General features: G+C 41.4%; 1 protein-coding gene across 12 annotated transcripts in view; it reads right to left on the bottom strand.

The window, feature by feature from the left end:
* Positions 1-15,986, bottom strand: part of DLG1 (discs large MAGUK scaffold protein 1) — a 122,042-nt gene that overhangs the window by 47,206 nt on the left and 58,850 nt on the right. For 7 of the 12 annotated variants that reach the window (XM_026039515.1, XM_026039516.1, XM_026039519.1 and 4 more), the window contains 2 exons: positions 3,859-3,957; positions 1,592-1,645 (listed from right to left, as the gene is read on the bottom strand). In XM_026039515.1, the coding sequence (XP_025895300.1) occupies positions 1,592-1,645; positions 3,859-3,957 (153 nt within the window). The remainder of the gene's footprint in view (positions 1-1,591; positions 1,646-3,858; positions 3,958-15,986) is intronic. The other 5 variants (XM_026039517.1, XM_026039518.1, XM_026039520.1 and 2 more) reach the window with 1 other exon arrangement.

Raw genomic sequence — 15,986 nt, 5'->3', positions numbered from 1 at the left:
CAGCTTTCACAGGCAATTTAATATGGGGCTAGGTTATCCCTCATTACAAAAGTTTTTCTTAATCCCCAACTTTATCTCCCTGCACTGCAATTTAAGCCACATCCATCCCAGACATAACAGATGATTATCCGCCTTTCGCCCAGCACCTCAAATACAGTGTCCTTAATAGTTTGCTCTATGGAAAAGAAAAAAAAGATACTGTGCTTTTAGCACATGATATTTCTCTATTAAAAAAGGAAAAGGTCCTGACCTCATGAACACATGAAACTTTATCTTTTTCTACACCAACACCAGAGAAGCCACTGTGATCAAGAATAGCTTTTACATTAACTTAGTCCTTGAGCACACAGACATGTGCTGACTGACCCAGTCATCTCGTATTACAGCACCTGGGAAACGGTTCACGACAAGTGATCAGTGTGAGGCTTCCCTTCCCCAACAGAAAAAGAAAGTTTATTAGTGAAGATTTTGCTTATTCTTGATTCTGATCTCGCAGGCATGACTGTACACTACTCATCACCTAACGACTCCATTACCTACGTGGCAGTGACCCTGGAAGGTATTGCTTTACTCAACCTCCTACCATTACAGAGCAGCTTAGATTACAGCTGGTTATGAGGTTGTTTGTTTTACCTTCACTGTAAACTGATAGCTCCAGGACCTCAGAATTTTCACCGCCAATTCATCTTGTTAGTTCAAGCTTCCCTTCTAGCTTCTACCATCCACTGTCCTCCCAGTGGCCCTGTCAGATGAGGCTATCTGAAATGTGTTGTTTAAAAAGCCATTTTTCCTCAATTTAATTTGTGCGTAGAGGGAGACAGGTGGGACTATTTGAAATGTGATTTTTGCTTAAAATCCATTTTTTCCTCCATTTATTTTGTGTGTAGAAGGAGACATCTCACAGTCAATACTCTCCTAAGCATCAGGAGTGCAAAGGGCACCTCCAGCTGCTGGGATCTTTTCAGTCAGAGGTAACTTGGACTTGGGCCCATGGACTTGGGTCAAACGTTGAAGCCAACTCTGTCACTGTACCTGCCTYTTCATTCTCCTTTTTACTCTGTTAATTCATACTTTTGTCTCTCTTGACACACTGGAGCTTCCTTTTAACAAGCTTTATAAGCAACAATGCTTTTTACAAGGACAACATTGATTCTCCTTTACTTGCTAATACCARTTCCTAAAGTAAATACAAAATAAAGGAGCTAGTCCAGATATCAACACCGTGCTTCGAAAAGAAACAGGCAAGTGGGATACAATTATCTACAGTTAAGGAAGTGTTTTTGAAAACTGCAGCTGAAAGAGCAGTCAAGTACTGAAATATCTGACTGCAGAGTTAGAGCTTGTTGCCGAAGGAGAATTCTGTATCCAACCAGCTACATTTGTGCTGTCAGCCCAGCGCTACTCATGGAACCTTCCCAGGAACCCACCATATTTTTTTTCATAAAACATGATTTTAGATAAACATTAAGATATTTGAACAAACTGCCCATCATAAAGGAGGTAAAATAGGCTTTATTAGCCCGTAACAGACCTAGACAACTACATATACAAAATATTATGTAAAGCTGTGATTGAAAGGAAACAAGCTTACATATGTTGAAGAGTCCAAGGAATCTGTATTCACCAGTACTGGAGGGGGATTTGCCTTTTAAAGGAAAAAAAAAAACAAAAACAAATATTGTAAAAGAGAAAGCAATTCCGAAATGAAAAATTGCCCATTATTTGACATGCTTAGTTTCTCAATGTTCTGTTAAAATGTAGCCTCAGCTAAAGATTCTGAAAAAGTGACCTCTTCTGAAACTTGTTCTTAGCCTCTCTGACTCGTGCTCAGAGCCTTCACCTCTCAAAAGCCACCCACCAAAACTACAGCACAAACCATTCCACTTACAAACACCATCATTTATCGTTTCTCAACAAAAAGGAATCATGCTCTTCATTTGCTCTTCATTCATCGGTTACCCTGGGATTTATGGTATGACATCTACAAGTTGCTTGACCAGTCAGCATTTTAAAAACAAATTKTGGTGGGTTCCCTTCTCCTTTTCATATCAAGTACAACTGTTTTCTTCCAAACTGGGGAATGCAGATTTGCAGAAATGCAAACATACCAAAATAAAAGATCTACCCTGTATACTTTATCAGCGTGTGCTTGACAGTCTATGTGTCTATGTGTTTTTTCCTGTCTTAAAAAAAAAAAAAAAAAGGAGAGATGAGGAAAACAAGCTAATAAACAAACTGCCAGTAGCAGCTGAGATTTCCACGTGCAGCATTTCAGACACCAACAAGCCAACAGCTGCTAAATCTCTTCCACAATTTCAATGACAGCTTCTGGTGCTTCTGCATTTATTTGTGTTTTATGTCAAGAATCCCCAATTTGGTGTCATTTCCAAGGGCCAGACAGGGCACACACAGCCCTGCACCCTGCAAAGGCACGGGACAGGGGGCACCCCAGGGTCAGCTGGGCTCGGCAGGCAGATCGGCGGTTCCCACTCTTCCCAAGCTACTTCCCGCCTCCAGCTCCCTGCCAGGGATCCTTCAAATAGCTAAAGGGCAACTGAGAAACTTGTTTACAAGCAAGCTAAGGGCTTGCCTAAGGGGAAAACAACTTCCCCAACATGGAGGAGTATCTATTGCACACACACGAAAACTGCTTCTGCCACGTCCAGAGTTCATAACTTTTACAGTACGTTTTAATTGCTTATACTCGGGCGTGCAGAAGAACACAGGTGATCCCCGCTGGTGCCTGCAGGAGACCCAAGGCAGCAGCCACCCGGCTCCTGCCCTTCTGCTTTAATCCAGCCCCATCCATGTCTAATTCTCCTTTCCTCCTATTACTTCAATGYTTTTTCTTTAGCTACTTTATAATTGATTAATATGCTTAGATAAAATATAAATATCTTAAACTGAATAAAAGCTGCTGCAAAGCAACAAAAAAGATGGGACACAGTAACAGTTCATTTTCTCTCTGCCTCTTTTGCTTCTTCCTTAAGGGATACAGGAAACTAAAAAATAGCAGTAACGGAAGAAGTCTCATGTTACAAGTGGATGCCAGGATTCAGAGCCTGTGTTTCCAGCAGCACTCGACAATAAAATACTGCAGAGAGTTGGCAGCAGCTCTTGATATAAAATAGCTAACGATGCAGTTTGAAGGAGTTGCCAATGATTAAAGCAAGTACAGATCCAAGGCAACTTTTCTTTTGCATAAAAATAACTGCACTTTGAAGGATAGCAGGAAAAGAAACATTTTCAGTCCAACTCATCCTCACTTATTCGTTTTAAACTTCCACTCAGGGATAGYAGAAACTTACAGACAATTCTCTTGCATGTTTTCACAAGTGCAACACATGGATTGCAAGCACACTGCCCAACTCACAGCAACATTTTCTCTCTGCATAACTGAACTTAGGAGTCAGGAGTAGCAAGTGTTTTTGTTTGGTTGGTTGTTTTAAAGCCACTTTTGTAAATGTCTGATTCAGAATGAACTATAGGTCAGGAAACCAAATGGAAACAAGGTAGTGCCTCTGGGAAACTGAGACTTTAGAAGGGGTTTTGTTGTTGTTGCTGTTATTGTTGTTTTAAAGCACTACTACTACTTAAAACTTTCACGCATTTGTTTTTTTTAAAAGCTATGGAAAGAAAGTAAAGGCCAAACCCACAGAACTAGTAACAAAACAGCCACAGGATCACATATATGCTTATTTTGTAAAACATCAAAACACATGTAAGGAACTCTAGTGTATTTCTAATTTTGCTATTTCAGACCTCTGTGTGACTAGACCAGAAAATGAATTTAAACAACAATGAAATCAAATAAATAAAAAGTTGAATAAATCAAAGAAACAAAAAAAGAATAAAAACCTGTGATATGGTGGATGGGATGACAGTGGTCTCGGCAGGGACTGGAGGGACAGGGATCACAGGGACAATGGGAGTAGAGGAAGGAACAGCTTCTGTGGGCTAAAAATCACCAAAAAATGTCAAAAAAGGCAAAACAAAAAGCACTGACATTTAACAGCTATTTCTTTTTTAATTCTCAATAGCATACTGATTTAAAGACTATAAGCAACTGAGAACAGACATCTTGAACTGCATAGTATATGATCGTGCATTCCCAACAATATGTGAATATCAAAGACTCCAGGTAGTATCCACACTATTTACTCTTGTCRCTTACCTTGCAGTACAGAAGAGTAAGACTTGGGGCTCCAAAAGAAAACCTTTTCATGGCAGTGAACAGGCTCAGACTTTACAGGGGCTGCTTTCAAGGCAGAAGCCCTTCATAATTACAGASTAGTGGCAAAAAGAGGAAAACAGCCTTTCAAATTCCCAGTACCCAACAAAGCTGGCTCCCCATTGATAAAGGAAGAGGAGAAAAAAATGTTTCTTAAACCAGTAAAAACTAAATAAAATCTTAGTAATCTAAGCAGAACACCCTAACACTCATTCATCCCACCTTTTCAGGGAGCATCATACAGGCTTACTTACATATAGCACACCCCTTTCTCCTAGTAAGGAYCTCCATTTGGGAATTTCAGATACAATAATTAAAAAACCCTGCTGACATAAGCTGCAAGGGAACATGATTATAAACAACATTTGGGACTAAACACTGATTTGAATCACTTTGACATATTGAAATAGTGGTTGTCAGCAAACTGTCAGAAACTACTGGCACCTATAACCAAAATTATTGGCTGAATTATGGATCCAAACTCTTATGAGTTAGTTTTCCCAAGACATTCCTGTGATCTTAAAACACACTGAAGATTAATGAAAAACCTAAGAAAACTATTAAATCCTGAAAATAACCAAAARCTCCAGAACATGAAAGTATTAAAAATATTTTTAAAAGTTCAGATGTTTTATCAAGCAAGGCAAGATATTTCAATAGCACAAACCAAATTTCCAAACCAAACAGCAAAGGCAAGGACTAAAGAAACATAACACCACCCAAGAGCTACAGCCCCTACTGGAAATATATTTTATATTTATACAGGTGTTTTCAGCTTCAAGTTCAATCCAAAGGGAACATCTGATAAGGTGCAGTTATTGAAAAAGGTAAAAACATGAAAGAAGATATGTCTGGTAACTTGAAAAAACTATGACTAATGACATTACAGATTTTTATATTTACAGGCCACAGCAGATCTTTTTAGTACAAAAAAAAAAAAAAATAAATGGAATATAAATTGGTCTAAATAACTGATCACAACCATTTCCCAAGGGGCACAACAAGTGCTTAGTGCGACACTCGGGCAAGGCTACTTAAATTTTACTGCTCATCTTAAAATTCACACATTACTCAGRTGAAAATAAGGCCAATTACTTCCAAGTTTTCAATTAAGCAGGAACAGTAAAAACTCTCCCTTTAATTTTACCAGCCCTCTTTYGCCTTTCACGCCATTCCTCTACCCTCACATCTGATACAGACTGGAGCACAAGGGGAAACACAACTTCTGGACGCGGGTTCAAACCAGAACAGGTCCCACGGAGAGCTGCCAGGCCGAGCAGCAGAACCAAGGTCTCCTGTCTGTATGAGGCTCCCTTGCCAAGCAAGGGCTCCAGAGAAGGTCCCAAACACCGTGGGGCAGGGGGAGGTTTGTGTCACTTATGGGGCACGCAAGGCCACGAGGCACCRCGCAAGGTGGCAGCTCAAGCCTTGGGCTGCACCCTTGCCCACCCTYCCTGCTCTCCCAGAGCTGGGCGAGCAGCCTCCCACCTGGGAGCTCACACCCTTTCCCACCCTTTCCCAGCACTGATGCCCCTTTCGCTTGCCCAACAGGGAGGCAACAGAAAGCAACCTTGAGATGTGGGAGGTCTGCAAGCTGCAGAAAGCCCGTGGATGGAGAAGAAAGCCTCGCTGGAAGGTGGTGGGGAAGGAAGAGGACCTTGTGCAACCCCAGGAAGAGGAGCACCCAGGTAACCTGCAGTGTCTGCTTTTTCTGCTGCCTCACCAAACCCCTTGGAAAAGGCCCAACCAGGACCAAACCAGCCAAGGTGAGCTGAGGAAGAGAGGTCAGCAATGCAAGAACTATCTGTTTCCAAATACAGCACCCAAAAAGCTGTCTGATCACTCAAAAAAATAACAACGTGAGAAACCTGTAGGCTTCTAACTGCCACAGCAAGACACCCTTGAACATCTTTCTAAGCAGGGGGATGCTAAATGCATTTTACTATAATCCACAATCAGTCTGACAAGGATTATAGTGTGTAACGGCTCTTGGAGAAACTCAAACTGCCTGGGATGTCACTTCCCATGCTCTGCTTGCCCAGACCCTCCAGCAAGGAACACCCTGAATGCATAGGGATTGCCGAACTAACACACGTAAGTTGTTTGGTGCAAAAGTGCTTATCCCCAAAGTAACTTTCAATAATGTCTCTGACAGGATTTAATGGGCCAGGTTTAAATGGACACAAACTAATCTACGCTACAAAGAATGTACTGGACCTACTGAAAATTTCATTTTGACTGTACATGAACTATGTTACACAATCACAATAGATTATCTCATAAATGAATGCATCGCTTGAGCAATAACACAAGCAGCCTAACAAAACACACCATTACCTATACGAAAATGTAATTCTGTTTAAACACCACAGTAGTACTTGGAGAATACAAAGCACACAGACTTTCCTCTCCTACAGCAAATTACTACAGAGAACAAAACCCTGCGAACAGCACAAAGTGAGAGAAACGCTTCTGATCAGTATTTTTTCACAGGCAGCTTTCAATTTCCAATAACATATCTTTGATTTCTGATTACAAAGTGAAGATGAACTGAAACAGTAAGTCTTTAAAAATCGTAGCGATAAGGCTACAGAAAGAACAGCATTGTTTATTCATTTTGCATGAAACCTACCTTGTTTGCATTTCCTAAAGAAGCATAAAATCTTCTAAAAATGCATATCAACAATACTGAGTACAAYACATACCTTTTCCACCGAATAATTAGAGCACGAGCCATCAGACACCCAACCACTAGTAGCCTTTACTTTTGCTGTGCTTTTTGTAGGGCTCTTTTTTACACTGTCACGTAGGTTGGTGAATTTTCCYCTGTGTTTCGAAGAGCCCGGCAGGGTGGCCGAGCTATAGGACGTGGCAATGTAGAGCGCCCGCTGCGGCTCCCGGAGAGGCTGCTTGGGCTGCCCGGGAAGGTCCTGACGTGTCTCCATCCTGGGGCTCCTCGTTAGATCAGCGAGCCCGAGCGGCCCCACTTCGTGCCCATCCACGGCACCACCGCGTTGGTGGCCGTGACAGTAAGCAGCCATGAAACTAGCAGTGCAAGTAGTCCGCTTGGGAAGTAAAAAATTAGGAGGGTAAAAACCAATACTRCTTGATGCAAAAGTTTTTTAAAAATGTATTTCTGGTTTATGGTAATAGGAAAAAACTCCAAAATGCTGCTGTACCTAGTCCTGCATTTTGCCTACGCTATTTAAAGAACACCATTGAACCGCCACCCAACAGTCAATTTGCGAGGCATAAATAATCAATGCAAAGCACAAACCACTGAATAGATGGCAAAAGTCACCTGATTTTACTCAAACTATGAAACACTAGATGATTTTCTCACATAGGCTCCTGCCATGCCTAAACATCTTTGTATTTAACAGTCTCTAAGCTTTGACAGGCTAGCCATTTACTAAATGTGCCTATTCCCTATCCTTACATACTTCATTAGGTGGCTGCAAGATGACAAATTTAAAGTCAATGATGAAAAGCATAAAAATTGCGAAGAGGAAGATGTGTTGTGCAAGATACCAACATTAAATCTGCAGCAAGGAATAGCTGCTTCAAAYCACAACAACTAGGTTTACTTCCTGTGTTTGTAGTATTGAGTGGCACTTCAGTGAAATACAGTAGCTTTTTTCAGAGAATTTTAAGATGGAGAGCATGTCTATAAATGAAAAACTAATAAAATGCAGTTATTAAAAAGCACCATAATCTCTATGCCATATTTTTATCCTAATTTTTCAAAACAAAAACACCAAAATTCTTCTCCTGCAGCCACTCAAAACAAACAYCGAACCAGGAATGGGCTTGTTGCCATCACGCTGACAAATATTTAACTCCACCAGCCAATTTTAAATCAGCCATTCTAAAAAAAGAAAAGGGTCAAAAGTTAAGTCCCCAGAGTCCAAAGGAAAATTGACAACTAATAGAGAAATCTATAGCATTGGCCCCGCTGCGGGAGGAGGCCGCTAGAGCCAGCGGKTACCGCAGCCTCCTGTGGCCATTCGCCCTCTACCCACCATCGGCCTCCTGCACTCTACAAATGCACCACAGCTCAGCTGCACACACTGCATTTGGAGAGAAGAACGAACTTTTATCAGTTCAAGGCATTAAAACATGACTGTTCTTCATGGCACTCTGCGCATCCCTATGCTAAATCTGAATATTCAGACAATACGAGTCAGCATAATGTTGCTAACAAAATAAACTTCAAATACAGACTTAAGTACAAACATCCCCAGTTATCTATAGCATGGATATTAAGAGATGAATAGGGACTGACAGACGCTCCTCTAATCACCAAGAGCTGCCATGTCTCATCTTCTACCCAGAATGGATGTAATCAAGAGCTGCAGAACGTATCATTAAAGCAATGTTCAGGAATGCAGAGACARAAAGGTTGCTGGTCAGTGACACGAAGCTCAAGATGTGTTGGTCACACGAACACTTGCAGATGTGGGATGACCAGTTCAGCTTCAGTCTTTGCAGACTGAGGGAGTGCATGACTGCRGCCCATCAATACACATGGGCTGGTTGTGCTGCTCTAGACAGCCTAAGAAACCCTAAATTTAATTTTAGGAGTGCAGAGAGAGAACAGAAGATAAGCATGTTGTGAATGTGCATATAGGTAAAGAATTCAGACACTGCCTACATATTTTTTTTCTTCCTTCTGTAGATTGCAATATCTACATAAGCCTTAACACTGAGCAACTCTGAGACGTATTCTCCAGGCTTCATGGATTACCCATAAAGAGGCCGTATCTTGTTTAGAAATCTCTACAGGTATCGTGTTTGGCAGTAACGTGCCCAATGGCCACTTTCGTAGATCAAAACAAACATTTTTCAGAGACATCCAAGACTGCCTGTGATCTAACAAGATGTGTTCATACCATCCACTGCACCTGTGTATCAGTACTCTCAATTTTCCACCCAGTCCATGCATAGTCTAGATTTCTAATTCCTGAACTATGGAAGGGGAAAGGTTTTTCCTAAAATGTCTTTTTATTATTATTTCTCCTTACTGGAGAAATAAGAAAAAAAATCCTCAAACACATGTTGTTCCAGATGCAAAAGGAATGTCTCACTCCTGAAGGCTTTGGGATTGAAGAAAACATGTAGGCAGACCAGCCTCTTGATTAAAATAAACTTGGTATCACGTTGAGTGAGGAAGTGACAGTGAGTGTTTTGGGGATAACAGTGTCAGACACCATAGTCTGAATGTCAGTGTCTGAAACCCAATTGCCTACTTCTTCTCACATCGTCCTCCAAGCAGTCAAGGCCCAGAGAACATTCTTGGGGTAAAAGMAGGAGGAAAACATGCATTAGCAAGGCAAGAGGAAAGGGGAAGACAGCGAAGGCGAGAAGCATGATCGATAAACACAAAGAGCAGACCCTTGGGAATCACAGGGGCTGTGACTCTGCGGCCAACTACATTCCCATGTGTGGCATCTAAGGCAAAGCCTGCCTTGCAGCCACCTCACCAGGAAAACACCCTCTGGCAGAGCACGATGACAGACACATAATTCAGAACTACATAACTCAGAGCACAGGTTTGACAAGATCAACTTTTGACTGCAAGGAGCCTGATCTGGCAAGTGTCTTCTATGGACTCTAGAATCAGGCTAATTCGAAAGCACGAACTTCCTGACTCTAATACTAAGGCCCCATCTATGTGATTTTTCATAACTAGAGGGGACTCGGGATCCAGCTGTGCTTCAATGTTATTTACAGACTATGAATATATTGCTAACACGAAGCTGAAACGTSGATGTTTCATTCCTTCAGTTGCTACGTAGGAAACGTGCACAGATCACCTTCATTAGGCAACCTATTTCTTTCTGAAAGTTGAATGGATGCTTCTTTCAACAATCTCTTAGAAGTTAGATAGTCTTTTAAAAGCAATTTCTTTGAGAACCATTGTCCCTCCATGTTCTATAATACTTATCCAGTAGCTGGATAGCAGCAGAAAGTGGAGGRAAAAAGCACTATTACGGACAGTGAAGGTCTTCTTTCAAGACTAGATAAGCCTAAAGGAAGTCCATTATTTCATAAGGCAACGCTAGTGCCWAGAAGAACCCTCTGAAAACAATTTTGTACTCACTTCATTTGTAAGCTTTGAATAGATAGCTCAAAATCAACAGCTCTGCTCATACAACTAGATTGGTAAAGAACAAGCTCATTTTCACTGCATCTTTTTGAAATCAGAAAGCAGAGTCTCTCTCAAAGTCAACAAAACCTTCCAAGCAGCAGGAAAAATACCTTTTGATTCCCTATCAGCAACAAGGCTGAAAATCACTTGTGCATTTTCTTTAGATGCACATAATTTAAGATCTGGAGCAACGCTTGTGTGTCTTACATGTGAACTAAATCCTCAAATGCCGCAGGACGCTACACTAGTTTAGCTGGCTCTTTTTCCTTCTTCTCCCCCTTCGGAGCTCTTTGCATCCACATTCCTCCAAGCGGCAGCTCTAAGCCAGCCTCGTTGCCAGCCCTGTTAGGTGGGCACTGCCCYGAGCACCCCAGCCTTAGCTGGCACCAACAGCAGGGCAGAGCCTCTACCATGTTCTCCCTCGGTCAGCGCCAATTCCCAACCTGCTCCACTCCTTAGTTTACAGATTATTATATAGCAGTTTAGACGTCATTATACAGCAGCTTTACCAAGTAAGATGTTGGGAATGGACACGGCACCTTGGATCTGTAGCACCAGCCCATGTAAGTACTGTAACAAAGATACAAAAGTCTCATTGAATCCCAGAGAAAAAAGGCTCCTGCACCCTTGCAGATGAACAGGAGCAGCCTGAACGCTGCGAGCGCTGCAGAATTCACTTCCTCAGAGTAAATCATGGTTTTTGAGAGCCACATGTATGTGCTCATTCTATTTTAAAGACGCACAGCTGGCATGGTAGATTGGTAGATGTGACTAATCTTCCCCCCGCCCCTTCTCAGTCAACAAATTGATTCTCTAACCTAGTTTCCTCCTCAAACCCCACAGCACTTTGCAATGAACTGAAATGAACTCAAAAATCTGTACGTAAAACAGAAACAAATACAGAGCTTTGAAAGTGAAAATGGTGACAGCAGGATATCGGTAAAAAATCACAAAACAAGGAAGATAACCTCAACTCATCTACAGCAAATGAGTAAATTATTCTTTTTTTTTTTTTTTTTTTTTTTGTAATATTCATCTGCAGCCCAGCGAGGAACAATTTGCACTGTAATTACCAGCAGAACCAAAGCAGCAAAAGCTGGGATAGAAAGACTTACTTGCTGAGGTCCAAGAAGCAATTTTTACTGCAGAGATTAAACAAAAACAAAGGGTTGCATCTACAAGCAAAAGGATGGGAGAGGCAGACTGCTCACCACTTTATGGTACGAGCTGCAGCTAAGCTGAGCTTAGCTACTGCATACAGAGCCGCGTGCAGAGCCGCAGCGGGGCCTGAAGTCGCCGCAATCCCCAGCTCCTTTCGCCCTGCAGCCAGCGGCTGGTCAGGAGGTAAATCTTCCAGAACTTCATGCAAATATGAACAAGACCCCAAAGCTTCAGCAAGCAGTTATCAGTCCTATCCCTCTCGGAATCTCAAAATGAACCACAGAGTTAATTCCAATCACAATCAAGATTTCAAGAAAGGAGAACACTGGTGGCCTCTTTTCAAGTCAGTAGTCTAAGTGCTTATTTCAGCTCTAACTAATTTTTAKTTAGTTTGGTCTTGCCAAATCTCTCAAGAAATGTTTAAAATGATTCAGTTGGGAGTCACATTCCAAATTTATAATAATTTTGTATAAATTGGGTAAAACAAGATCTAGAAAGCACCATTTAAATAACAGCTTTAACATAACAGTGCAGAGTCCACACAGAACATATTGTTTCACTGTAGTGTTTCACATATTGTAGTGTTTCAGCATGAGAAAATCTGGGCAAAGAGAAGTGCTTTAAGACTTCATTATAGAGGAAATAGCAGCAATTTTGTGGCATCAGTATTTTCAGCTTCTCAGACTGAAGACATGAAAGGTATTCTGTGGTAGCAAAGTGAAATGTGATAGCTGGCATTGGCTCCCCAAAACACCATGTATGGYTCCCATGAACACCATGTATCCAAATACAGACATAAAGGCTCRTTATTTCTTAATAGAAATGATGCTTCTTATAAGGTCAGAAAGCACATAAATCCCCACTCCCTCCTAAATTCTTTGGAGAATAAACATACTGTCTAGGAAGAGTTATTTCCTCCTTTATAAATCACTAACAGGAAAGGTGACCTCCACGTCTAGCTCTGATATTGTGGAASAATTTTTCTCCAGTACCAGAAATATGTGGATCAAGATTATTTTTTAGGTTTGTTTTTAATTGAGTACATCTATAAGCACGCTGTAAGTTATGAAAATGACACATTTGAACTTCATCTTATCCAAAGCATCATTTTTTTTCCTTYGGTATCAGAACCACTCAGCCTCACTTAGAGCCCCCCACACACCATCTGCAAAGGTACAATCTTAAAACATGGTTCGAGGAAGGGATTTAAAGAAGTCAGTGAACTCCAGTGAGGCAAGAACTGYGCTAAAAACAGGTTATTAAAATAATACTGGCTTTATGAACAATCTATTATCTTTACAAGAATAAAGAAAGTTGCCCTGAACGACTGAGCGTGTGCAAGAAGCAATTTAACTCGCATTACTGGGCAACAAAAATCAGACAAGAAGAGTATTTATAACCATCCATTAAACATATCCAGAAATAAAGACTGGAAAATTCTGTAATATTATTGACTTCATTTTCCTACAGGGTATCTTTACTCCATATCACTCCTGTTTCATACGTGTCTGCTCCACACACAGAAGTGGCATCAGGCACCTGCCCTCCTCCCACACGCCGCGGGCACCAGCAGGAGCTGTTACTGCTCTCCACACGCCTTGCCTTTTCTTTGCCCAGAGCCAAGGCTAAAATCTCCACCACACGATTACCTCATCTGATTTTATTCTTTCTCACACCATGGAAACACTGGAAAGTACCTCCGAATTTGCTTCCATGACAACATTTGGCGATAACGCCATCTCCGCACCAGCACCGTTACACAACGCAGGCCGTCCGTACCGCGAGTCACAAGCGTCCTACAGCACCTCAGCAAAGCAGGTACTTTGTCATGTCGGCCTTCAGCAGACTCTCTGTAGAAGTTACTATAGACTTGATGCCTAGCATTACTTGTGCAAACTCTCACTCCACAAGCAGACTGATTTGTTTCTTACAAAACCATTTGCCAAATATTTCTGAAGATTTCAGTACTTTTCAGTATAATTTATGAAAGAATCTAACTTTACKCAGCCTTACAATAGAAAACAAACATTTATGTTGACTTTTAAGTTTACATTACTGACTAAAACCAAGATGCTTTTAAAAACAAGTGCCAGAACACAGAATTTCCTCCCCTCATTAGGCCACAGAACAGGAAGAACTTGCTCTTTTGCTCTTCAATTCCTTGTCACAGGTTGCTGTTGAAGCTACAGGTTTGACGAAACGCTGTGGTGCAAGTTGCCAGAGGAGCAACTGCACCTATTTTACCTCCTCTTATGCTCCTCCCTACCCTCCACTTCAGCTGCTGCTGGAAGCAGGACATGAGGGCTCTGAGAGCCGCTATCAGCCACGGGACACCAGCCTGAAAATCTCAGAATTTCCTCTCCTAAAGTGAAAAGTGCAAAGGAAAGCTTGTATCTTGGTATGTTCTACATCTAGTTGTAGTTTTTCAAGTTGAAGGACAAAAATTCCTACAGCTTGAAAAAAAGAGACAGGTAAAAAGGATCAGGTAAAGAAAGAGAGCTAGAACTGCTGTTCCACTGCTTCAGCTCTTAAGAACTAGGAAACAAAATGTGCTTTCCACACTGACTACTGAGCCTTATACCCAAATTAGTAACTGTCAAAGGCATTTTCGAAAGCCAACGTTACAAGGAAGTATGTGAAAGGAACAACGTATGGCATAAAAATTAACACCAGATAAAAAGCAAACTGTCAGCACTCCTGCCACTTCTYGTTTACATTAGAACATAGGCAACGCATATTGATATATCTGTTCTCTTCAGCAGAAAGCCAGCAAGACGCAATGAGAATGTTTCAGATTTTGGCATGCCCAAGGATGGGCAGGTAGGAACTCACCTGTGTTAGATGTTTCCCTAATCCCATTTTCTGGCAACTCTTAAAAAGGCATTACATCCCTCCCAGATGCAATCCAAGATCCGTTCCTGCTATTTCCATCATCTCATGACAGACACTACGCTCGAGGAATAATCTACCCAACCATCAGAAGGCATCTTCTTAGGAGACTTTAAGGTCAGATGACTGTGATCAGTGAGCCTGACACAGCAAGGCAAGAGAAATTCAGATTCCTGCATCACACTCATAAATTCTCACTGAGCTTCAGAACATCCTCCAGACACTGATCATATTTTTATCCAGTGTAATTTATTCAAAGGCATCAAATGACAACTTGCTGCAGACACAAGCGCTTGATTCTAATAGTTCATGTTGCTCTCTGTTAAAAAATATATTTTACAAAACCAGTAAGAACTCCCATATGGATGGGAGCAAAGGTTCTACTAGCCCAGATCCTCACTAACATCCAACACTAACGTATGGGCAAGTAGGATATATTCACGATAATGCTGTCCCAGGAAACCATCAGCAGTTTAAGGATCTCCTCACCTGCTGCCTTTGGTAGCTACCTGGGACCTCTCACTGCAGGTTCATCTAAGTCCATTTTGAAGTCAGTCTGTTTGAACCTTCTCTTCTCCCGAGYGCTCCGCAGCAGGGTTGCATAATTTCAGCAGAAGTGTCTTCATGCAGTACACGGTTATGCGACAGATTTAGTGTAGGAAATCTGTTAAATCATTTCTAATTGGGAACCTTCTCCACTTCACTGGTGCTTTTTATGTCTCCATCCTATCCCCCCTCAGCTGTTCCTGCACTTAACAGCTCTAGTYCTCTTAATCTGTGCCTACCAAAAAGTAGGCTATTCCCCTATTATTTTTACTACCCTCTTTCCTTTTTACTTATATTGTACTTGCATGAGACAAGGTGACCAGAAGCCCCTGCAGAGCTCACAACAGAGGCACCCCAAAAGGAGCTCGCTTCGCTGGGAAGAGCTCACAGCCTTTGCACCAGGGTGACGGCAATGTTTTCAGAGAACCACCTGTGACAACCCCAAAAATCTCTTCCTGGAAAAGCAATAGCTAATCTATACCCTATACAATACGGAAAATCAGAGCTGCTCAGCTGCAGCTCAAGAAATTACAGCTTAGTTTGGGTTTTTTTTTTTTTTTTTTTTAAAGCCTCGTGGTTTTTTCTTTTTTTTTTTTTTTTTAAATGTAATTCCAGGAATACTAAGGCAGCTTAAACATAAAAGGTCACACACTATACAATGTACAGCTCAGCCATGTTAAACACAACGTTCCTTAAGAAATCTTGAGTAAATGTCATCTTATATTGGTCACCTGTGCCTCTTACCAAATGAATTTTAGTTCTCTTTACTGGCAACAGATTTTTTTTTAATTTTTTTAAAATATACATAAGTCAGTCACAAGAACTACACTAAGTTCAAGTGAGAGACAAACTCAGTTTTTTATACAGCCATTTCTAGGTTTTGTTTCGTGGTAAATATTTATTTTGGCTTTCCTCTCTTTCCTAGCAATATAACCTAGGGCCATGCTCTCGTCCCCCTCATTGCACAGTATCGCACAGGCATCTTGCAGAGCAGGTGATCCAGGATTA

This window comes from Nothoprocta perdicaria, unplaced genomic scaffold (genome assembly GCF_003342845.1).
Source record: "Nothoprocta perdicaria isolate Ctin4 unplaced genomic scaffold, notPer1 scaffold_232, whole genome shotgun sequence".
Lineage (NCBI taxonomy): Eukaryota > Metazoa > Chordata > Aves > Tinamiformes > Tinamidae > Nothoprocta > Nothoprocta perdicaria.
The sequence above is the reverse complement of the archived record's forward strand: the minus strand, read 5'-3'. Positions and strand labels throughout refer to the sequence as shown.